This window comes from Cornus florida, unplaced genomic scaffold (assembly GCF_030987335.1).
Source record: "Cornus florida cultivar Cherokee Brave unplaced genomic scaffold, ASM3098733v1 CherokeeBrave_3.0.0_Hap2_Chr11, whole genome shotgun sequence".
Taxonomy (NCBI): domain Eukaryota; kingdom Viridiplantae; phylum Streptophyta; class Magnoliopsida; order Cornales; family Cornaceae; genus Cornus; species Cornus florida.
In genome coordinates this window covers 87,112,327-87,134,947 of record NW_026775581.1, presented here as the reverse complement: position 1 = coordinate 87,134,947, position 22,621 = coordinate 87,112,327, and the positions used below count along the sequence as shown (strand labels likewise).

The window sequence follows — 22,621 nt, the reverse complement described above, 5'->3', positions numbered from 1 at the left end:
CCATTGGTATGGAACCGCAACCCTGTCGCCCATTGATTAACTACGCTAACTTATATATAGTAAAATAAGAAGCAGCACTTGGGTCCTTAGCTCAGTGGTAGAGCATTTGACTGCAGATCAAGAGGTCACCGGTTCGAACCCGGTAGGGCCCTGAGGTTTTTGATTTTTTTTCACTGTTTAATAGCAAACCCCTGAGGTTGACTCTTGAAACTGTATGGTTGAGCCATTCAAGTAAAAGACCTGGAATCTATTTAAATTCAGAAATTGAACTCATATCCTCTATTTCAAATTGATCATCAGTTACAACTAAACCTAGACAATTATGCTTTTACATATTAAACGAAACAGTAGAATAAATTTGTGTATGTAACTATGGCTTTCACATATTAAACGAAAGAGTAGAATAAATTTGTGTATGTAACTATGTATATTGGAAATTAAACTATTGAACTCATATCTCTCATGCTCCACACTTTCACTATCATTCTGTGTGATTAAGATTTCACTCCTCTCACACTTTCGTTCTATGTGACTTAAGGTTACAACTAAACAAGACAATTATGGTTTTACATCTTACATCTTACATCTTACTCGCGCTGTGTCATGATACATTGCCTTTGTAGTGATCAATAGGCAGAAGTGAATCCCATATGCTTCGTTTGGTAAGATGGAATTAACTATAAAAGAAAGGAAAGAGAAAATTTTTAAATTTTTTTTAGAGTTTGAATAGATGGAAAAAGAATCGTAATAGAAAATATAGTTTCCCGCGTTAGGTTACTTTCTCCCAAAACTTTTTTCACACAAAACACGAGGAAATAATATTTTCTCGTGAAAATTGGTTCTTTTTATTTGAAATTCCTATTTTATCCAACAACTGAATTATGTAAAACAATTAATTTCTTTATTTTCTAACTGAGTTTCTTTTCTACTAGAGACAAGTTCTTTAACAATTTATATTCTAGTAGACTTCTAGAAAGCAACTTCTCTCTAAACATATTCTATTGTAATACTATTTGGACGATTTTTTTTTTTTTTTTTTTTGTTCCAAATATATACATTGTATCATATATATTATACATCTCTATTATATAGACAGAGAATAATATATATATTTTTCTCTTTTTGTGTTCTCTTGTTGAAAGTCCATGAGCCCAAATTTTTTATTTTAATTTTAATTTTTAAGCTTTCTTAATTCTCTTAAATGAATAGATAGTTCTGTTTCTATGGTTCTACATAATATTGTCTTGAAGTATTGTTTTAATTTAAACAATATAAATAATTATATTATTAAAATTTAATAATTCATCATTTTATTAAAACTTTGAATAAAATAAACATCATCAAACACAAATTTATTTATTTTTTGAGTATTTGAAATCATAAGGGTAATTTTGGTATACACGATAACTTTGTTTTCATTTTCATGCTATCCAAACTAACAAACTAATATTTTCATATAATTTTCTTGAATAAATTTTCATGCTAACCAAATGCTTCATAGGAAAAAAAAATTTTCTTTTCTTTTCATTCACTTCACTTTTCTTTTCTTTTCTTACTTATTTCTATCTAACCAAACGAAACCATATAGAAAAGCTTCTGGTAATTGTGGCTCAAAATAGACTGAAACATTTGGATGATTTAGTCCATCTTGAAGATATAAGATGAGATTAGATAGGTCCATGAGAAGTCGAACATAATCTCTCATTAGGGAAAAAAATAATCTTTTAACATCCAACCTAGCTAAGTAACTGATTACTACATGTACTTTGACAATAAACCAGCCATAGAAATCAATATAACAGTATGTATATATATATATATAAATATATCTCTACAATCTCTGGCCTCATGAGTTAATCTGCTCCCTGGGATGGCAAATGGTTCCCTAAAGGGGCTGCATTTTCCCTTTTCGGTCTCTCCACTGTCACAATAACTTCATCACCAGGTATGAACTCTTTGAAGCTAGCTATCCTCCCCAATTCTTCCACTTCCATAATTACAAGATCGAGCCTAGCCACTGTCTCCACTAGCAAAGAAGCGAAAGCAGCAAATGGAAGTGCTTCCGAGAACTCAAGACTAGTGATGTTGATCTTACTTAAGGTTGGCCTCAACACCTTTCGTTCGTTTTCCCTCATTTGTTCAGAAGACCTTTTGCCTTTCCATTCCAGCAATGCAGATGAATCCGTCTTCACACTTGGTAGTGACACTCCAAAGTCCTTGTCGGATCTCTGTCTGGCAGTTGCAGCTGCTAGGGCTAGCATGTTGGTAGCTTGGTTCGTGTTGGGGCCAAGGAAGAGCCTTGGTTGTGATTTTATGGCCGTGTTGAGGTCTTGTAACGCTTCATGGAGATGATCGGATAATATCTCTGGAGGACATTGGCGACGATTCCTTATGCTATCGGCTAGCTCCACTAGAACTTTGGATACTTCTCCAGCTACTCGAATGCAGGGGTCCTTGAAGAGGGCACGAACAGAGCGTGGAGTCTATAAAAAAAATATAATAATAAAAAATAAAAACAGGCTTAGTCTTGATTTTGGAGAACAGAAAAACAGATATTTCAATTGAATGGTTCAGTAATGACTTGGAAGCAATCAGCACAAGCCAACTCTATAACACCACCATATTTTTTACAAATTGTTTCAATGTAAAAATATTTACCATTGTTTTGTTTATTTCAAATATGATATTGCCACATCAATCTAGGAATAAGCAGTGCTCACAATGTGTATCAAAGGTTGTGTTTTTTAGTACAAGGGGTTCAGATTTGTAGATGTATGTGCTAAGAAACACTTTGGGTATAGAGTGGACATAGAGTGTATACAATAAACAGGTTTTGTGTATACTGAATCTACTATACGATGCTCTAAGAAGTCCGACACCACCATTGTCTGACAAATATATATATATATATACACACACACACTATATGATGCATCCATGAATCTACTAGGAACATTGTTCCAGCAGTAATTAATAGAATGTTTTCCAAGCTACATTGAATCTGGCTCTACAAAGTGACTTCCAACAAGGAGTGAGATGTGATTTGAAACAACTAAAAAAACCAGATTATTTTAAAGTACTGCATTAGGAATCTACTTTTGAAAAATACATTATTAATTGCTTCATCTCTGGATTGGAATTGTTTTTGCTTCTTTCCAGAAAAGGCAAGATTTTGGCTACTATGGATAAGTGCTATTTGTTTATGAACTCAATTCAACCTGTTTTGGGCAGGGACGTACCTAATTCATGTTTGTCCACTTTTAGTTGTAGGTAGTTAAAGGTCTAAACCATGATCATATAAAAATATTATTGAAAAAAAAAAAAATGGAATATTTGTTACCTGAATCTCAGTTTGCAAACAACCATGTAGAGCCACAACTGTGTATCCGAAATGGCGAAGAACATCTCCCAATTTTACATACTGCTGCCAGGGAAACCTGTAACAGTGTCTGGAGTGCCTCGGCTCCCAACTTGCATGCCGTGCCTGCTCAACCCGAAATATATCATATGTTTTTCCCATTAGCACTGGTAAATTTAGTGACTTTAGTCCCCTAAAACCCTAATACATAAACCTAATCAAATTAGAGAAGAGAAAGATATAATTACCCGAGTTTCATCAGCGGACTTTGAGTCCAGAACTGCCTTATAGCCCTTGTAAATGGGGTCTTCAGGAGGAATGTCTCCACTCACTTCTTCCTCCTCATCATTGAAGTATTCATCGACACAAGCTGCATTTTTTGTATTGAACTTTTAGTATATAACCATGCATTGTTTGGCCATTGAATAAATGTATACTAAGTGACTACTCAAATTTGATGATTGTCAATAATGTATTTATGATATAACTATATGAAATTATTTACCCAATATATATATATGAAACTTCTGCGTACCTTCAATAGATTTGGCTAATCCTTCAAACTTGGAAACAGTGGAACTATGGAGGTCTTCCCCTGACCAATTTGGGAATATGAGTAGTGTCATGAGAAGGCAGATACCACAACCAATGGCAATGGTGTAGAAGCGCTCGTGAGCTATCTGTAGCACATTGTCGACGCGATAACTCGACACAGTGATCAGATTGAAGGTCAAGAGAAATATCACTACACCATAGTCATAGTTCTTCTTTATGGAAGGGAAGAATCTCATGTATGTAGATACAAATCCTGTCAAAATTGCAAACTAACTAAGAAACAACATAAATAATAATAATAATATTTTTTATGATCAGCATTTTGTGTGATCAAAACATAAATTAGCTAGTCCAATGTGAATCATATCTTATAATGGACATTTAATGTTGTGACAAAAACATAAATGGGGCATTTATAATACTAATTTGTTACTCATTCTGTTCAAAATAGTTTTCATTACCTACTCAACAAGAGATGAACCTTACCGATCAGGAAAACTGCAGACCCAATGAAAACTGCTCGAAATACCCGACCCGACCGGTTTGCAACGTACTCCATCAAGAATGCTAATGATCCAGCCAGAAGGGTCCCAAATCCTCTGTTCAATCCTTTGCATAAAGTTGCCCCTATCACATCAACAAAATGTTAAATACTACAAAATAAAATAATAAAACACAAAGAGACAAATTTACTTGATTCACCCAAAATTAGGGTTAAGTTCACGGATTAACTTATACTCTTATAAAATTACATACCAGCAGTGAACTCAAGAACAACCACCACAGTCATGACAGCCCAAATAGCATTCTCTCCAATGCCTTTGAACAATGGCTCCATCAGATACAACAGTGAAACCAGTGTTAGGGCCAAGCCAACTTTGAGTGAGTGAATCGGTATTCGCGGATCTTCTCTACCCACCTTCCAAATTGTCTTCCATGTCGAGCCTGGCAATCTCTTCATTCTGTCCCCGAAGTTTTCAAACGGCTTCTTCACCATTAATTCCACCTTACTTTTGGTGCAACCATCTTCTCCACTCGTCCCTGAAACTCCAAACATTCTTTGATTGTAATATATATGTGTATATATATATATATGATCAATGATTGTGGATTTATAGTTATACAAAAAAAATGGAAGTTGTAGTGAACAACCCTGAGTCATATGAGTCTCAGGAGAGTATGTTATATGTTGAGTACAAGTGACATTATATATATATATTGCAGCTTTGGACTATAAATGTGCCACAACACCTCTCCCTGTGAGACGGGTGTTACTTTATATACATGTAGAGAGAGAAAGAGAGAGGAGGGAGAGTGAGAGGGAGGTTGGGGGTTGATGTGTTCTAATCACATGCTGTAGAATTAAAGTAAGAGCTGTAATGGGTTTCACAAGGAGTCAAAAGTCAAACTTGATTACGCGGAAAATGGTTTTTTTTTTTTTTTTTTTTTTTTTGGTAAAGCACGCACACTTTTTTTGCCCACGTTTAGGCTCAAATCCCTCCCCTCTTCTTTGAAGATGAGAAGGTTATACCGTTAGGCCAAAGTTCCTTTGATTGTTTGTGAATTGTTGGGAAAGCTAATTGTGTTATATATATAAAAGAGGTTTCTAAAATGCACCAGAAGGTAACAATGAATCACTGAGTCCCTGACACGTTCATAATTAGCATAATGATATGTACTGATGCAGAGATAAATAAGGTAATAGCTAAATTAAAGGGCGTGGCTTATGCAGGGCCCGAAGAAATTATTATGCAAATTACATGATTTTGATTAATCATCACATGTAAGTCAAATTTTTAAATAATATTAACATATTTATATAGGCGATGGGGTTAGAATTGAATTGGTAGGAATTATAGTCTCCAACCTTATAATAATTATTATTATTATTATTTTTTTTTTAATGTTCAAAGGGTACATTTTAACCAAAGGCATTTCACTTTTAAAGTAGAATGATATAAGTAAGGCATTTTATTTTTAAAGTCTTAGCTCATTTATTTTAAGGAGGAGGAAGTAAAAGCTAAGTATTAAGATATGTTTGTGATCTATGTTGCCAAAAAAAAAAATAAGAAGAAGAAGAAAGAGGTGCATTTGCTTACTTCCAAAGTTTCATACGATTCAGTCCTCCTAGTCAACGACTTCAATACAAGGGACTAAACCAGGGGAGTGCATAAATAGACTTAAATATATACATATAGTTTTATACTGTATATGTGTATGTATCACAAAATGTTGAAATTTTTCTTGCTATAAGTGTCTCTCTTGGCTGGTTGTAGTTCCAACCCCTATTCATGAATGAGCTGTGGAAAATGATTCTTATACCCAATAGTTGCAGTTATTATTTTTTTAATTAATCAATTATGCAACAAATAAGAAAGTAAAGCCCTCTATTTAGTTGTGTTTGATATAAATAGCTAATTACAAATTATTCAGTTATACAATTCATTATAAATGTTAGGTGTAAGTATCACTGTTCATTAGCTACACGAACATCTTTTAAATTGTATACTATGACAACATATTACATGTTTTTTTTCTTATTTTTGTTTTATTTTTTTGGTGAGATGTGAGTGGAAATTTAATGAGATTTGCAATCGACTTGAGACTTTTTTTTTTTTTTTACGCAATTATCTTCAAAAAGCATTCTCAATTTTCATAATTATTTCAAAAAATATCTTCACCCTTCCTTTTAAGGAATAATTTTGCAACTTCCTTTATTGAAAAATACGAATTAAATTGTACATAGGTAGATTTTCAATAACTTAATTATGAGTTATGATCTAGAAAGAATCTCAAAACATAGTTACAACATAATACGAATACGATGATATAAAAAATTTTAAAAATAAAATATAAATACATCAAAAAATAATAATAAATATATTATTGTATGTATATAATATTTTTTTTTTTTTGGTCATTTTATTTATATAATCACGAATGAAATTATTCATTTGGAGTTTAGAGTTAATGTTTGTAATTTTTGTTTTTTTAATTTTATATTATTTTTTTTATTAACCCATAACATACTTTAAATTGCAATTAAATCTCATTCTTTTAGAAAAGATTAAAAAAAAATAATTATAAAAGTACCTTGCCGTGTCCCAAATATGTTTATGCCCTATTCCAATAAGAAAATAAAATATTCAAATTCCAAAATACAACTAATCATATTCAGATCGTTTACTATCATATCCAAGTTTTTAATACCGTCACAATACTCTATCAGTGCTTCAAAATAAAGTAATCGCATCATTTCCATGAGTAATTATTGTGAACGTTTTGAAAATGTTTGATGTGTGTGTACACATTCTGCCTCATTATTGCCGTCACAAGAAGCTGCTTCGGGGAAATGAGTTTCTCCAATTAGAGCTGGACGGCGTTTCAGGCCAGTGCAGGTACACCAAAGTCCAGCATGACAGTCCAGCTAACCATGAAACAAAGACACTATTTGAAGAAAAGCCCCAATATATACTTTACGTGTCGCATTATGATTGGTTTAGCGTCTCAACGGTACACCCTCCTCCAGTGTACCAAACTTAAATACACCCACAAAGCGGTGTGAGACTATGAGTGATGTTTGTTTGCAAGATTATTCAAACTGCTGGTCTCAACCTAGCTCACGGGCAATAGGTAGTGTTGTGGTTTATAAGTGTTTTAAGTTGTCAAGTAAAGAAAGGGAAAGCTGTTTGTTATTTAGGGTAAGTAGAAAGGGAAAGCTTGTTGTTGACCTAACCCATTTGTTACAAAGTTCAAATGCACTATTCCCACTTCCATCTCTCACACAGCTGGACTTTGAATTTTTTATGTGCTCTCTCTCGTGCATGCCCAACCCCTCGATATGAAGTCCATAATTTGCCACGTGGCGCTTCCTTCAACCCTCCACGTGGAGAAGATCTACGGTAAGGAACCCTAACCGACTCCCAATTCTAACTCAAACTCTAATTAACCCTTAACTCAACATGTTTAACGCAAGCTTGAATGCTTGATATGAGTTTATATTTTCCTAATTGCCCATGTGAGACGAGGGACTTGCGTGGCTCAGTAATGAATTATATGATACTTTAAAAGGTCGGACATTGTGATTGTCGAAAAATAATAATAATAATTCATCATCGATCTAATTAATAACAAGAGGAACGGCTCAACCATAAAACGATTTAAGGCCACTCCAAAGGCCCATAGGAGAAGGGGCCTCAATTTTTTATTTTATTTTTATGTATTAATTATATTTCCTTTAATATATTACTTACCAAATAAATACAACACCTATTATATTAAACAATTATCCTAGCAAATGACGGAACCTGCCCTCATCTCATCCTTCTATGAAAACATGGCCGTGACAAGCCTGCCACACCCTCAACCTCCACCACCACCACCACCACCACCATAACTTACCCAATTCCTCAACAATCCACACCACCACCATCACGCATAGTCAGGAACTTGGAAATTGTTGATAATCACGCCCTTTCTATGTTACTGTTAGTTATTAGTTAGGGTTACTTTTTGAATTTAAGGGCTTGTTTGGATGTTCCATTGCACTTCATTTTGTGTTTTCCTTTTATGAAGCCTACTTGGGCTCTCTTTGTATAGAATGGATCGCTCTTTGTAGCCCCGGTGGCTTTGGGCTTCTCTGTTGGGCTTGGGGTATGCCCCAATTACTTTTGTAAATTGTTTTTCCTTTTATATATTTCATTGTTACTTACTCAAAAATAAATAAATAAATAAATAACAACATTTTGTTTGTTTTTTTTGAACTCATACACATCTATTGCCTACAAAATTAAATCACTATTTTTTATTTTATTAAATAAAAAAAATATTAATATATTAAATATGAGAAGACCAAATTTATAAATTTTGTTTTAGGCCTCAACCAATATCAAGTCGGTCCAAATTGTATTGTACTAAAAATCTTGACACGTTTATGGTTGGGGGATAAGAATTTCAACAGTGAACAATATTTATATTTTATTTTCCAATCATCTATTGGAATTTTTAGATATTACTGTACATTTTATCCTGATATATATTCATATCTAACGCAACATAGAAATCACATATTTACACATATATATATTACAAACAATCATCATTTTTGTTACATTGGTTCTAATAAATAAACATTATACGATAACATATAATAGATCAAATACACATTTCATCTGCAATATCAATTCTTGAGCAAGTATAGATGGTGTGTGAAGTATATTATCATTATATATTCAAATATAATATATTCTATTTCCCTTGGAGAAAAAAAAAAAAAAAAAAAAAAAAACCTTAATACTTTCATATTATAAGTCACCAATAAATAAATAAAATAAACAACTTAACTTAAACAATCAAAGAAACAATGAAGAATAAAATTGATATATAAAAGAAATGCTACAATTTATAAGAATTCATACCTTTTAGCACATAACGTAATGCATGAGGTGAGTGAAAAACGGCTATATTGCTTCATCGATCCTCCAAAAAATCCAAACTAATTGAACACTATATATAAAAAAAGGAAAAAGAAAAACAATAAAGTTGACATTTTTTGAGAAAATAATGAAAAATCAATTTGAATATTCCTCCTAACCAAAAAAAGTAATGAATCTTGGTCCTCAATATAAATGTAAGTAAGGAACTTGACATGGAACGAATAGATCAAACACCAGAACAATAAATTATTATGACTACCATAATATTCATGATTGGATTTGAGAAATGGATAGGCACTTCAATAATATAGTGAAGAAAAAATTACTGAAAAAATAGTACATAATTACAATAAATAAATACGTTTTTGTTAATGGGTTATAGGTCTGGAAAAAAATAAATAAATAAATAATGGGTTATAGGCTATTTTATGAAATTATTAACATTTACCTTTTTCTTCAATCTCTCTCTCTCTTTGATACCAAAAAAAATAAAAAATAAAAGAGAGGGAGAGAGAGTAAATGGGATTGTTTGTTATTGAAATGGGAAAACATTTTCTCCACTTATTTTACTTAATGAATTGATGAATACAGAAACGAAAAAATAAAGAAAATAATAATAATAATAAGTTCAATTTTGTTGAGAGATCACATTCCTTTTACATCATAAAATATGGATGAAAAATGAGAGATATTGGAAGATAATGAAAGAGATTTTCCAACTACTTTAACGAAGATGAAATTTGAACAGACCACAAGTCCACTGCTAGTTCAAGTGTCTGTGCAGGATTTTGATCCTTCTACATCCATCGTATCACGCAATAATAGATTTCAATCACAACCGAAAAAAAAAAAAAAAGAAGGTAAATTGGTTTTTGAATAAAAATCTTTCACTAACTAATAAAAAGCAAACTCATTGCACGATACTCGCGTCATTGTGGAGTATGGAAAAAATTAAATGTGCGCATCCATACATCCCGTGACCTCCATGTCACAATGATAATCTCTCCGTTGTTTGAAATTAATGCCTCCTTTAATTGAAAATTAATAGATTTTAAAGTATATTATCCTTTAATTATTTCTAATTCATGTTACCCATTTTTTTTTTATTCAGGATTTTGGTACAAAATAAGATAACAAAAAATGTCAAAGTATTTCATTGGTTAAAAATATATCTATGGATAGATCTCTTAATATACCTATAAAATAATAAACTTACTTTAGAACTCAACGCACATTAAATGGATTTATAGTAAATTCTAATACAATAACATTTTAATGGTGCTTGATCCTGAGGGTTGGCATGGGTGACAGAACTTGTTTATGATTCGTAAGGAAGTATCATGTCTAACAAAACTCTTGAGTGCAAATAATTTATTTAGAGTGAGTATCATCAACTTAAAAATAAAATAAAAAAACATTTTAATGGTTCTTGTATCAGTTGAATGAACCAATTTTTAAAAAATATTAAATTATTTTTTTTCTAATTCGAAAGCCAAACATTAAACTGGTAGGCTTTACATAGTATTGGTAAAAGGTGCAATGTTTGAACCTTTCTGTATAATATCCAGAGTCCCGTATGGGGAAACGTACCAGCAAATAAAGAAACTATCACCGCCAAACAGAGGTCTGGACCCTTCACGTACCCCTGGCCCACAACCGCCCAGAACAAATCTTCCCCACAAAAGCATCCAACACGTCACCCATGGCATCACCCCCAACCCAACCGAGAAAAGAAACACCGACCCTCTAAGCCGACATGCCGAGATTCCTAAAACCCCCTCCATACTGTAAAAGACGTCGCCGACCAGTGAGATCCAACCGCCGAACAACCCAAAGGCTGCTGGTTTTGAAAACCTCGGCCAGAGAAACCCAACAAAATCTCGACACCGGAAGACTTCACCACGGGTCAACAAAATAGATCTCTAGACAGCCCCAGTTCGATCAACACCCAGCAGGAGATGAAGAAAACTACAGACCAGAAATACCACCATAATCGCAAACACAGAAACCACCAAACACCGAACACTCTGATAGAACAGAGAACTCTGAAACACAGAGACCCCCTACAACAAGAGGAACCAAAACCCCCTTTTCACTTCCGTCAAACCCTTGCCTCCACTGTTATGTTACGTTGAGCATTATGGCGATGACTTACTCAACCAAACTGCTCATCCACTTTTGTGTGTGTGTTCATTGGAATGATTCCGAGTGTACTGGAGCTCACAAAGCATTGAAGAAGATGTCTCCAGAGCATATTAGTCGGTCGTGATTTTGAAAAAAGCTAATGACAAGAAGCAATATGCATTACAGTAATTCAGAGACGAAAGTAAAAGTTGAGTGAAACAAACCCCACTCCTGGGTAATATAATATGCATTGCAGTAAATATAAAATGAAAGCAGAAGCTCCATACAGGCTTTGCCACTTATTTACATACATTCAATTCTGCTGATACAACCACAATGTTTCAAAAAAACGTACTGTAAATGGTAAAAGCCACAGGTCCTTACTGCTGCAAGTAATGAGGAAACACATTGCTTTTACTCTCTACCTGAGATGGATTAACCGGGCATACCCTTTGTATTCTCAGCACCATGATCATGAGCTTGCACCGAACACACGGATTCTTTGTTCAATTGGAACCCGACAGCATGGACATGTAGCTTTTCCCTTCTTCCCGTAGTTATCATTGCAATCAGCACAAAGAACTTGATGGGCGCATGGGAGGAAAACAACAGAAACTTCATCTTTCATACATATTAAGCATTCCCTATCACGGCAGTTGTCTTTCACTGAAGAATCCTCCAGTTTATCTAATTCATGGAGCAATCCTGCAATTGTTTCTCCCTGTGGTTTTTCCCCCTCTGGGTTTCCTGTTGGTGAATTATCAGATTGATGATGCAAGTCAGTGGATTGTGCAGACACTTTAAGCCGTGATAATTCTTGCTCCAGTCTCTGAAGGTCATCCTTATGGCGCTGGAAGTCTATCTCAATCTTCAGGCGCAAGGCCTCATGCTTTCTTTTATTACTAGCCTCAGTTGCCTCTTTGAGACGCCGTTCCTCCTCCACTTGTGTTAGAGCTAGATCTTTAGCCTTCTGCTCCTGCCTCCACTTCCCCTGTCATTGGCCAATGAATTTGAAACGTGCATGATACACCAAGGAAGAAGTAAAAATAACAAAACTCAAGAAGCTTACTAGAAACGAGTATGATACATCATAGAAAAAGTAAAAATATAATAAATTAAATAATAATTCAGAAGAGCTTCAAGTTAGTTGTGTGCGCGCGCAAGAGAGAGAGAGAGAGAGAGAGAGAGAGCATCCAATTGAGATGGCCCAAGTCCAAGGAATAAGCGCGCTGCTCAAAGTTTAGGGCCCTTAGAAAGAGCATAAAAGCTAAAAAAATAATAATAATAAAAAGGATATGAAATGTGCCAACACGGACACATGCTTAACTTCACAGAAAGCCATTCAGAAATTACAGTGAAACTAAAACCAAAAAGCTGGTCCCAAGGCACTGGATTCATAACAAAGATATGAAACTAATGATCCTCGATGGAAAAGTTTCAATTGATCATAAAACATTAACAAGAAACATCACGACTAATGAGATTTTGTGGTCACCATGAAGAATAATGGCAAAATCAAAGTGAGAAGTTTACAAACTAAAAGCATGTTCAGAACCCTACAAGGGAATGAGGAAGGCTGGGAGAAAGAAGGTTTAGGCATTATGTATACTTTTGAATGTGCAGGCTTTGCATAAGACACTACTCTAAATGTAATTCTTGGAATGGACCAGGATCTGTAAATATCATACAAAAAAGTGTTTGCAGTACACTAACAATAGATGCATATGCTTCAGAACCAAATCGAAGCAAGTTAAATTTGTAATGCCACAAAAGTTATGGAGCACAACGAACAGTTTAGGTTACAAAAGCAAACAACATAATCAGACACTTAGAGAGAGAGATCAAGGAAACAGCTAAGCGTGCTTCTAAAGGAGGAGGAGGAGGTCCAGAGAGTTGTTGGGGAACAAATTCCAATATGATACAACCTAGAAAGAGTCCATCATACACAGATAAAAAGTGAAGGATACACACAGACAGAGAACAAGGGACAGAGACGGAGTTCACTCCAGTAAACAAAGAAGAAATTTGACATGGAGCAAGTGACACAAACTTGTGAGAGACCACCGCCATCTCAGCTTTTTCCTTTTACATAATTACAATTAATCACATAACTTATCAACCAAAACAACATTTGGATTATTTAGATAAGCTTACTTTATTCAGCTTAACCTAATAACTGCTTTATAAATATGAGACTTCTTTACATGTCCAATCCAGAATATTTGATTGGTTCACAGGTTCCCATAGGACGCATGATAATGCAACATAGGTTAATTAAATTATAATGCAAAATACGTTAGTTAACATGTTATATTAGTGTTGACACCTAAAAGTGACAGCCAAGTGGCAGCCACCTCAGTGTCTAAGTCGACAGGTAGAAAGAAAGACAAGTAGACCGACATACAGACCAATAATAGAAGGGTAAGAGGACGTTATTGGGTTAATTATATTCCAACACTTGGACAACTTATGTATTAACACTTGGGTAGTCTATGAGCTTACATTTGGAGGAATTAAATAGTGACAGCTGGACCTTGATGTTGCTGGGTGAATTAAATGACAGGGGGCAATTGGGGTAGTTGTTGACTCGGTTGACCAATTGGGGTACCTACGGAGAGGAGGAAATGGGCTACTAGACTCATTTTAACAGGGAAAGAGGATTAGTTGGTAGATCAACCAAGTACTAAAGATATGGAGTGGTGGAATTGGGTTGGACATGTGGCATCTGAAAAATCAAAGCTGGAGGCAAGGCCTGTTTACATGGATGTGAACTTACAGGTTACGATCATGGAATAAAGTATGGCCCGTATGGGGACACATGGCATTTGAAGAATGAATCTGCTTGGCAAACAAGAAGATCATGGGTTAATGGGATAATATCAAGCAGAAAGTGGATCACTATTATATGGCTTGGGATGTCTATAAATAGAGCACTTGGGACAACATGAAAGCCCCTCCACACAACAACAACAACATTTCAATTATCAACTTCCGTAAGTTGTCATTTATATTTCATGTCTTTCAATTACCTTGTATTTCAATTCCATAATTTTCAATACAAGTCTTTTTTATTCAAGCCCTTCAATTCATCTACTTTCCTTGCACTTAAATTCCGAATCACATTACATTTACTAGTCTCAATTCTTTAGATTGCAATCTTCAAAGTCCTTTTCATTAAGGCAGTAGAAACCTTACTAGAAGTTTCCTATTCCCACTTCTATTCAATCAACTGATCGAATCAAAAGGGATAGCTTACTCAATCTCTTTGAGTCCATAATAGACTCTAGCTTGCCCGCACTCAATCATCCATAAACAGGTCGGCCGATGTGAGACAGTTCCTTTCTGGATCCAAACTTCAGATTGCACTGAAGTTCACTTGAAATTCGGCTGCGTGCGCTGCCCTGGAAGAATCCTTTTCGCCAAGGATTTTTCGGAGCGTATAACTGTAACTCCTTTCGGCTGACTATCGCTTGACGTTGGCCAATTGCGACGACGTTGAAAGGTCAATCTATCGTGAACATTTCTTCTGGAAAAATGGGAATTTCTTCCATGGAAGTCTTCGTTTCTGCATTTGTCACGGCTTCTACAGTTGGGATAGTAGCTGTGATTAATGAGAGCTATCCAAGCCTTTCAATTAATGGCCCACTTGTCATTTAATTCACCCCAGTAACATCAAGGTCTAGTTGTCACCATTCAATTCCTCCAAGTGTAAGCTCATAGACTGCCCAAGTTTTAGCAAATAAGATGTCCAAGTGTTGGAATATAATTAACCCAATATAGCGTCCATGTACCATTCTATTATTGGTCCGTATCTCAGTCCACTTGTCTTTCTTTCCACCTGTTCATGTAGATGCTGAGGTGGCTGTCACTTCTAGGCATCAACAAATAGACAATTTGATCATGTCAAAATCCTAGCTAAGCATCACCTTGGCACCTAGTTATGGTGATAGATAGCTTAAGCATGATTAGCCATAGTCCATTGTCCAATCCTTTGGAGAACTAAACTTAAAGAATTAGGGACATAAAAAAGCATAAAACAATATCCGTATCAATTAAGGAATCGTTACATGCACTACTGCAAATCTTGCTGAGTGGGTTGAAATAAGATTTGTATCTGCTGTCATACATGATCAAGAACCACAACAGCTCAACCAAAGCTAATCTTTATCAAGGTAAGATTTTTCCAATGTGAGCCAAATCTTGAATAGCAATTTAAAACATGAAGAACACAAGGATATAACATGGTTCGGCCACAACGGCCTACATCCATGGCACACAAAGCCCAAGGGGCTACATCACTCGTATTATATTCTCCCTTAATATTGTTTACAATGAGCATCTCTATTTATAGGTGAGAGAATACAAGTGATAAATATGGAAAATACATTGATGGAGGATTCATACAATCAATAAATCACTCCAATCTACATCACTCTTATTATATTCTCCCTTAATATTGTTTACAATGAGCACCTCTATTTATAGGTGAGAGAATACAAGTGATAAATATAGAAAATACATTGATGGAGGATTCATAAAATCAATCCCATAAATCACTTCAATCAATATTCTATGACAGGCTAAAATCACTCATATAATATTCTCCAACACCACCCTAAGTTGGTACACGGAGATTTTAATTCAAATGTCCAGCTTGAAACTAAATACGGAGTTGTCGAGAGTCTGAGATGAGTAGATCTGAGACGAGTTGATCTGGAAATCCGACACGAGTTGAGTCAAAAATCCAAGCCGAGTTGATCCGAAGATCCAAGACAAATTAATCCGAAGACCGGAGACGAGTAGTGTAGGGAAAATACATTAATGGAGGATTCATAAAATCAATCCCATAAATCACTCCAATCAATATTCTATCACAAGCTAAAATCACAGATATATTATTCTCCAACACCACCCCAAGTTGGTACACGAAAATTCTAACTCAAGTGTCCAACTTGAAACTAAATACGGAGTTGTCAAGAGTCTGAGATGAGTAGACCCAGGACGAGTTAATCTAAAGATCCGAGACGAGTTAATCTAAAGATCCGAGACGAGTTGATCCGAAGATCGGAGACGAATAGTGTAGGGTATGATAAACCTACTTTGCTACCATGATAAAAGATATAAAAGTTGAAAAGATAAATTAAACATGAAGATCATAAGCATATAACGTGGTTCGGCCACAACAGCCTACATCCACGGCGCACAAAGCCCAAACGGCTACGTCACTCTTATTATATTCTCTCTTAATATTGTTTACAATAAGCGCCTCTATTTATAGGTGAAAGAATATAAGTGATAAATATGGAAAATAAATTGATGGAGGATTCATAAATCACTCTAATCAATATTCCATCATAGGCTAAAATCACTCGTATAATATTCTCCAACACCACCCATCAAGTCTCCAACTTGAAACTACATACGGAGTTGTCAAGAGTCTGAGATGAGTAGATCCGAGACGAGTTGATTTGGAAATCCGAGACGAGTTGATCTGGAATATCTGAGACGAGTTGATCTGGAAATCCGAGACGAGTTGATCCAAAGATCGGAGATGAGTAGTGTAGGGCATGATAAACATGCTTTAATACCATGATGAAAGAGATAAAAGTTGAAGAGAGAAATTAAACATGAACACAAGAATATAACGTGGTTCGGCCACTACGGCCTACATCCACGGCACACAAAGCCCAAAGTGCTACATCACTCTTATTATATTCTCTCTTAATATTATTCACAATAAGCAACTCTATTTATAGATGAAAGAATACAAGTGATAAATATAGAAAATACATTGATAGAGGATTCATAAAATCAATCCCATAAATCACTCGAATCAATGTTCTATCACAGGCTAAAATAACTCATAATATTCTCCAACACCACCCCTCAAGTTAGTACGCGGAGATTTTAACTCAAGTGTCCAACTCAAAACTAAATACGGAGTTGTCGAGAGTCTGAGGTGAGTAGGTAGATCTGAGACGAGTTAAACTGAAGATCCGAGACGAGTTAATTCAAAGATCCGAGACGAGTTGATTCGAAGATCAGAGACGAGTAAAGTAGGGTATGATAAACCTACTTTGATACCATAATGAAAGATATAAAAGTTGAAGAGAGAAATTAAACATGAAGAACACAAGGATATAACGTTTACAATGAGAATCTCTATTTATAGGTGAAATAATACAAGTGACACAATCCTTCTCATTGGGCGTCACTCTCACGCTCTGCGCACGCTTTTGCTCTCGTTTCCACTATTTGTGACTTAATTTTGCCGCTTTCACGCTCTCGCTCTCGAATTGGTTTTTGCTCCCACTCTCACTTTATGTGACTTAGGTCGAACCACATTATATCCTAAGTCATGTTTAAAGGGCTACATTACTCTTATTATATTCTCTCTTAATATTGTTTACAATGAGCATCTCTATTTATAGGTGAAAGAATACAAGTCATAAAGGAAAACACATTGATGGAGGATTCATAAAATCAATCCCATAAATCACTCCGATTAATATTCTATCACAGCCTAGAATCGCTCATCTAATATTCTCCAACAGTTCCAAAAAAAAGCCGCCCTCTATTTAAGAAAAAGTTATTTTCCCTCCTCAGTTGAATTACATATCCAGTTCGCCAATGATCCCATAGTGATTTTGCAATGAGGTAGAGGAGCATCTGAGGTACTTGAGATGTGTGCCGGTATACTCCTAAGTAGTATCTATTCTGAAAATTATCATCAGAAAGAGTGAGTGTCCTAGTTGGGGAGGTAGATAACATAGCCAACCTAGTTAATATCTTGGGATGTGGTATCAGGACCTTCACGGTGTCTTACTTGGCCTTACCTTTGGCAGCTTCATTGTTGGTGTCTTCTATTTAGGCGCCACTGATATAAAGGTACGAGAAAGGCTAGCCATATGGAAGAAACAATATCTGTCAAAGGGTGGACGCCTTACTATAATTAAGAACACCCTCTCGAATCTTCCAACTTACTACCTCTCTTTATTCCAGACTCCTTCCTCTGTAGTAAGAAGAATTGAGGGGCTGCAAAGTAACTTATTGTGGTGAGGGTAAGAAAATGAATTGAAATACCACTTTGTGAAATGGGAAAAGAGTTGTAGACAGCTTCAGATGGGTGGATTGGGTGTAAGGGAATTCTTAGCATTCAACCAAAACTTGATGGGGAAATAGTTTTGGAGATATGAGACGAACAGGAACATATTATAGAAAAGAATCATTAAGAGGAAGACTGGCAAGGATAAAGGCTTATGGTGTTCCAGAGAGGTGACTCTACCAGCAAGGGCGAAAATGAGGTACATTAGAAAGGGATGGTGTTCCAAAAATGTGACTCTGCCAGCGTGGGATGACTTCATAACGAAAGGGTGACATGAGATGTTCGAGCTATTGTACAAGCAAGAGATGCTTGGAGAAGGTGAGGATTAGTGGAGTTGAGTGAGTTCCAGGCATGGAAGTTTTATGGTTAAGTCTTATTATCAAATTCTTTGAGGTGCTCAAGAGAATATCTTTCTGTGGAAAGTGGTTTGGAGAATAATAGCCCCTCTCAAGGTGGCCTCTTTGGATGGACAGCAAGGATGTTGACGCTTAATAATTTGAAGAAGAGATGGAAAATTGTAATCAATCGGTAATACATGTGTAAGAGAGATGAGGAGTCGGTGAACCATCTTCCCTTGCATTATATTCTTTGCCATTTTTTATGGGATCTACAACCAGGATGCTCGAGGCTTAGGGGGGTGACAATGGAAAACCAGGCTCGAGATGCATGGAGGGCTGGACCTCTTTGTATTTGGGGGGGCTTTGGCATGAGAGCAATAGGTCTTTTGATGCTGTAGAAGCTCCAATATCAGCGATAAAGCACCATATTCTGAGCCCTCTCTTTTTTGGGGTTACAAGAAAGATTTGTAAATCTGTGGAGGATTTTCTTGATTTTTTTGATAGATTAGTTGTTGTTCAGGTTCACTCCCCGCACTTTCTCAATAAAATTTTACTTATAAAAAAAAATGTAATAGTGATTCATAAGGACTACTAGGTGAAAACCCAACTCGTGAAAGGTGAATTGCAAAGCACCATAAGAAGTTAAAACTAATACATGGGTGTATTATGTGATGGTAATAAAGAAAGAGAGGTAGGTCCACATTTATGGAAGTCAATGGCGAAAACCATTATATGGCATAAACGAACAACAAACTGAACGATGCATCATGATCATGCACCTCAAAAAGTATGAGCATGCACCCTACACACACCCACTAGCATCTCGCATACTCATCCATGTAGACCATTCTATTCATAGCTCACCTCTTGGACCGAAAAAACATAAAATAAAAAAATGTCTACATACTAAAACAATCAACAATCATGAACGTACAAAATTACCACACAGAGAAAGTAATAGCAAAGTAACACAAGATTTTAGTTAAAAAATAAAAAGAGAAGAAAGCAGGAAAACAGGAAACGGTGCTATCTCTACCAAAGTCTCTTATTTACGAACAAGTTAATTTACGAAAATTGAGTTCAGAAACTATCAATGACAATAGGACATTAGAACCTCGCGTGAACTTCTAAACTGGTGTCTCTGCATTAAGCCAAAAAAGCATAAAAGTACCACCAATATTTTCTCTTTACAGTATAATAGGAATCATATGTATGAATGTAAGTCTGTAGCTAAACTGATGGAAAAATAAATAGATGTACCTCAGCCTCCTTCTGAGACTCCTCAATCTGAACCAACTGTTGTTGCAGCTTTAAAATCTTCTGTTTCTCTGCTGCAATTTCCTCCTGCATCTTAGTTTTCTGCTTTTCCCAAGCCAAGAGCCTCTTCAGGCACTTTTTCTCCCTCTTTGCAACCTCCAAACAGGTTTTAACTGACTCTGATGCACTTAACTTAGAAGCCTCCATCTCTGCTCTGATTTCTGCATTCTCAGTTTCAAGCCGCCTCACAGCTGCATTTGCCCGGTCCACTTGACCACTTGCTTTCCTCAGAGCAGTCTCCATCTCTGAGAGCCTCTTCATGGTTGTGTCCTCAAGCGTCTGCTTCCCCTTCTTCAGTCGTTGGGTCTCCTCCCTTTCCATCCTCAACATCTTGAGCTCAGTGAGATCATGGCTGAGCTTTCTTGCAGCTTGCATTGCCTTCTGATGAGCCCACTCCTTTCGCTCCTTTACTTGTCTCTCAAGATCTTTAATCTGATGAATCAAACTTAAAACCATCTCATCTTTCTGATCTTCTGGTACACATTCTATATTCTCATCAAGATTCAACTCACGAAATTTACTCAACATTGAACTAACCACATCTTGGTTCTTTGAATTTTGAAGCTCCTCGGTCTGCTCAGCTGGAACTTCCTCTCCTGATACAACTCCTACTGGCAAATCTCCACCTGATAAAGAGCCAGGGGAAGCCTGAGAGTGTGTCTGCGACTGTTTCAAGTTTGCTCTATAGCCTGCGACAAACATTGTAACATTCCTCTTCAATGTTGACTTCATTGAAGGTGTAAGATTAAACCCCTTCGGACACTCAATTTCTCTTTGCATAATAATTTCTGATGCATACGATGGAAACCCATTTACAGCGAATTCAGAAGTACCTCCATTTCCAAAACCCCAGCCACCATGAGCCTTGCAAAGCATGGGAGCAACCCCAACCTGATTATTAGTAACACTTGCAACATTGCTATGAGCATGACTGCTACACTCATTACTACTAGGAGAAGGAAGAACAGGAATTTCCATCACGCTCGCTCGACCCACATGAAGCTCACTCATGAGGAGACACCACATGGCATCCCCTTTACTCAGATGCGGCTTAACTTGTTGCAACAAACAAACCATAGCCGCAAGGGAATACTCCTCTAATTGCCTCAAATCAACAAATACTGGCTCAGATTCCTCCGAGTTCCCATTATTACTCCCAGACCCGCTGTTCAAATAAGCCAAAGAATTATGCAATATATTCGTCAACACATCCATCCCACCATAACAATGCCCATTCCTCAGTATAGCTTTTAAAGCAACGTCCTTATCATAGCCCAAACCAGCAAGCTTTGAAATAGCTTCATTATATAAAATCTCCAAGTTTTTCAACAGAATTTCTTCCAATTGTTCTTCAGTACAGTAGCCCCAACCATTTTCATCAAAATTGGGATTACAATTAGGGTTAGGGTTTATGTCTTGGGTTGATTCAGTGACACCCACTTGATTTTCCAATGGTCTGAGACCCGATTCAATTACAGATTTAGAGATTGATCTTCTGTCTACAAGATTGTTGTTATCGATATCGGGTTTAACCGATCGAGGCCTACGATTGGCTCGAATATGTTTTTCTCTAACAGTGCAACCCATTCGAAGTTTAGAGAGAGAAAACTATGATTCTTAAGAACAACCTTAGAAAGAAAAAAACAACAGTAAATTAAATATGTCGTTTATATCTATATATGTGTATATATATATGTGTATATAAACCTAATTAGATTGAGAAAGAAACTCACAGATGACGAGAAGATCCGCGTTTAAATTTTGGTCTGAGTTGCAGAAGGACCACCAAAATGGTAAAGAGAGAGAGAACAGAGAGAGGTTGAGAGGAGAGAGAGAGAGGAGCGAGATGCAACACATTGTATTTATTTACCAGGAATGGGGCCAATGGGCCCAAGTCTGGGGCTATGGGACTTGCTAGGGTTGGGCTCTATAATATAAGACTTGGGCTGCGTAAAAGATATTTATAACTTAGGCAAAAAATAGGAATTGGTTAACCATAAATATGAATCAAATTAGGTAGTAGGTACCTTTAATATATAGATCAAATATTAGTTAAAAATTCTAATATATTATTAAATAGATGTAAAGATAACTTTCAACAAATATTTTAGAGAAAAAATTGTGAGTAATGAACCCTATTATATGGATATTAAATAAGATCAATAATAAAAGTATAGAGGATGCACTTTAAAAAATTGGTACTGTAATAATAAAGCGGATAGATATGACATTATATAAATAAATGCTTGGAGAATTTTAGAAAAATTATAAATTGAATGGCTAACAAATTTATTTAATATAATTTCTTTAAAAGGAAAAAAATAAAAAAAGAACAATGCTAGGACTTGACGTGCAATTAATGCATTGTCTTCTTTAAAAGGAAGGAGAG

At 35.7% G+C, this 22,621-nt stretch overlaps 2 protein-coding genes and 1 non-coding gene across 3 annotated transcripts; 1 reads left to right on the top strand and 2 right to left on the bottom strand.

Moving 5' to 3' along the window:
* Nucleotides 1-80: 80 nt before the first annotated feature.
* Nucleotides 81-152, top strand: TRNAC-GCA (transfer RNA cysteine (anticodon GCA)). Its single transcript has one exon. It is a non-coding gene; the product is annotated as a tRNA-Cys (tRNA).
* A 1,528-nt stretch (nt 153-1,680) lies between these two features.
* Nucleotides 1,681-5,147, bottom strand: LOC132286383 (aluminum-activated malate transporter 12). The gene is made up of 6 exons (XM_059788711.1): nt 4,670-5,147; nt 4,400-4,540; nt 3,894-4,166; nt 3,607-3,728; nt 3,341-3,484; nt 1,681-2,483 (listed from the first exon to the last, which is right to left on the bottom strand). Exons 1-6 carry the CDS (start codon nt 5,073-5,075, stop codon nt 1,854-1,856), a joined length of 1,716 nt encoding a protein of 571 aa, XP_059644694.1. The 5' UTR covers nt 5,076-5,147; the 3' UTR covers nt 1,681-1,853.
* A 6,486-nt stretch (nt 5,148-11,633) lies between these two features.
* Nucleotides 11,634-22,100, bottom strand: LOC132286933 (MND1-interacting protein 1-like). Its single transcript, XM_059789371.1, has 3 exons — nt 21,966-22,100; nt 20,176-21,860; nt 11,634-12,463 (listed from the first exon to the last, which is right to left on the bottom strand). The coding sequence occupies exons 2-3, from the start codon at nt 21,817-21,819 to the stop codon at nt 11,945-11,947; spliced, it is 2,163 nt and encodes a 720-aa protein (XP_059645354.1). The 5' UTR covers nt 21,820-21,860; nt 21,966-22,100; the 3' UTR covers nt 11,634-11,944.
* Nucleotides 22,101-22,621: the final 521 nt, after the last annotated feature.

What these genes read in the sequence shown, in the direction of transcription:
- LOC132286383 (XM_059788711.1), bottom strand. Translation starts at nt 5,075, where the DNA reads ATGACTCAGGGTTGTTCACTACAACTTCCATTTTTTTTGTATAACTAT. An exon ending in GTCTGCAGTTTTCCTGATCG is followed by an intron (nt 4,167 to 4,399) that starts GTAAGGTTCATC and finishes CAATTTTGACAG; the next exon opens with GATTTGTATCTACATACATG. An exon ending in ATTAGCCAAATCTATTGAAG is followed by an intron (nt 3,729 to 3,893) that starts GTACGCAGAAGT and finishes CAAAAAATGCAG; the next exon opens with CTTGTGTCGATGAATACTTC.
- LOC132286933 (XM_059789371.1), bottom strand. Translation starts at nt 21,819, where the DNA reads ATGGGTTGCACTGTTAGAGAAAAACATATTCGAGCCAATCGTAGGCCT. An exon ending in AGTCTCAGAAGGAGGCTGAG is followed by an intron (nt 12,464 to 20,175) that starts GTACATCTATTT and finishes GGCCAATGACAG; the next exon opens with GGGAAGTGGAGGCAGGAGCA.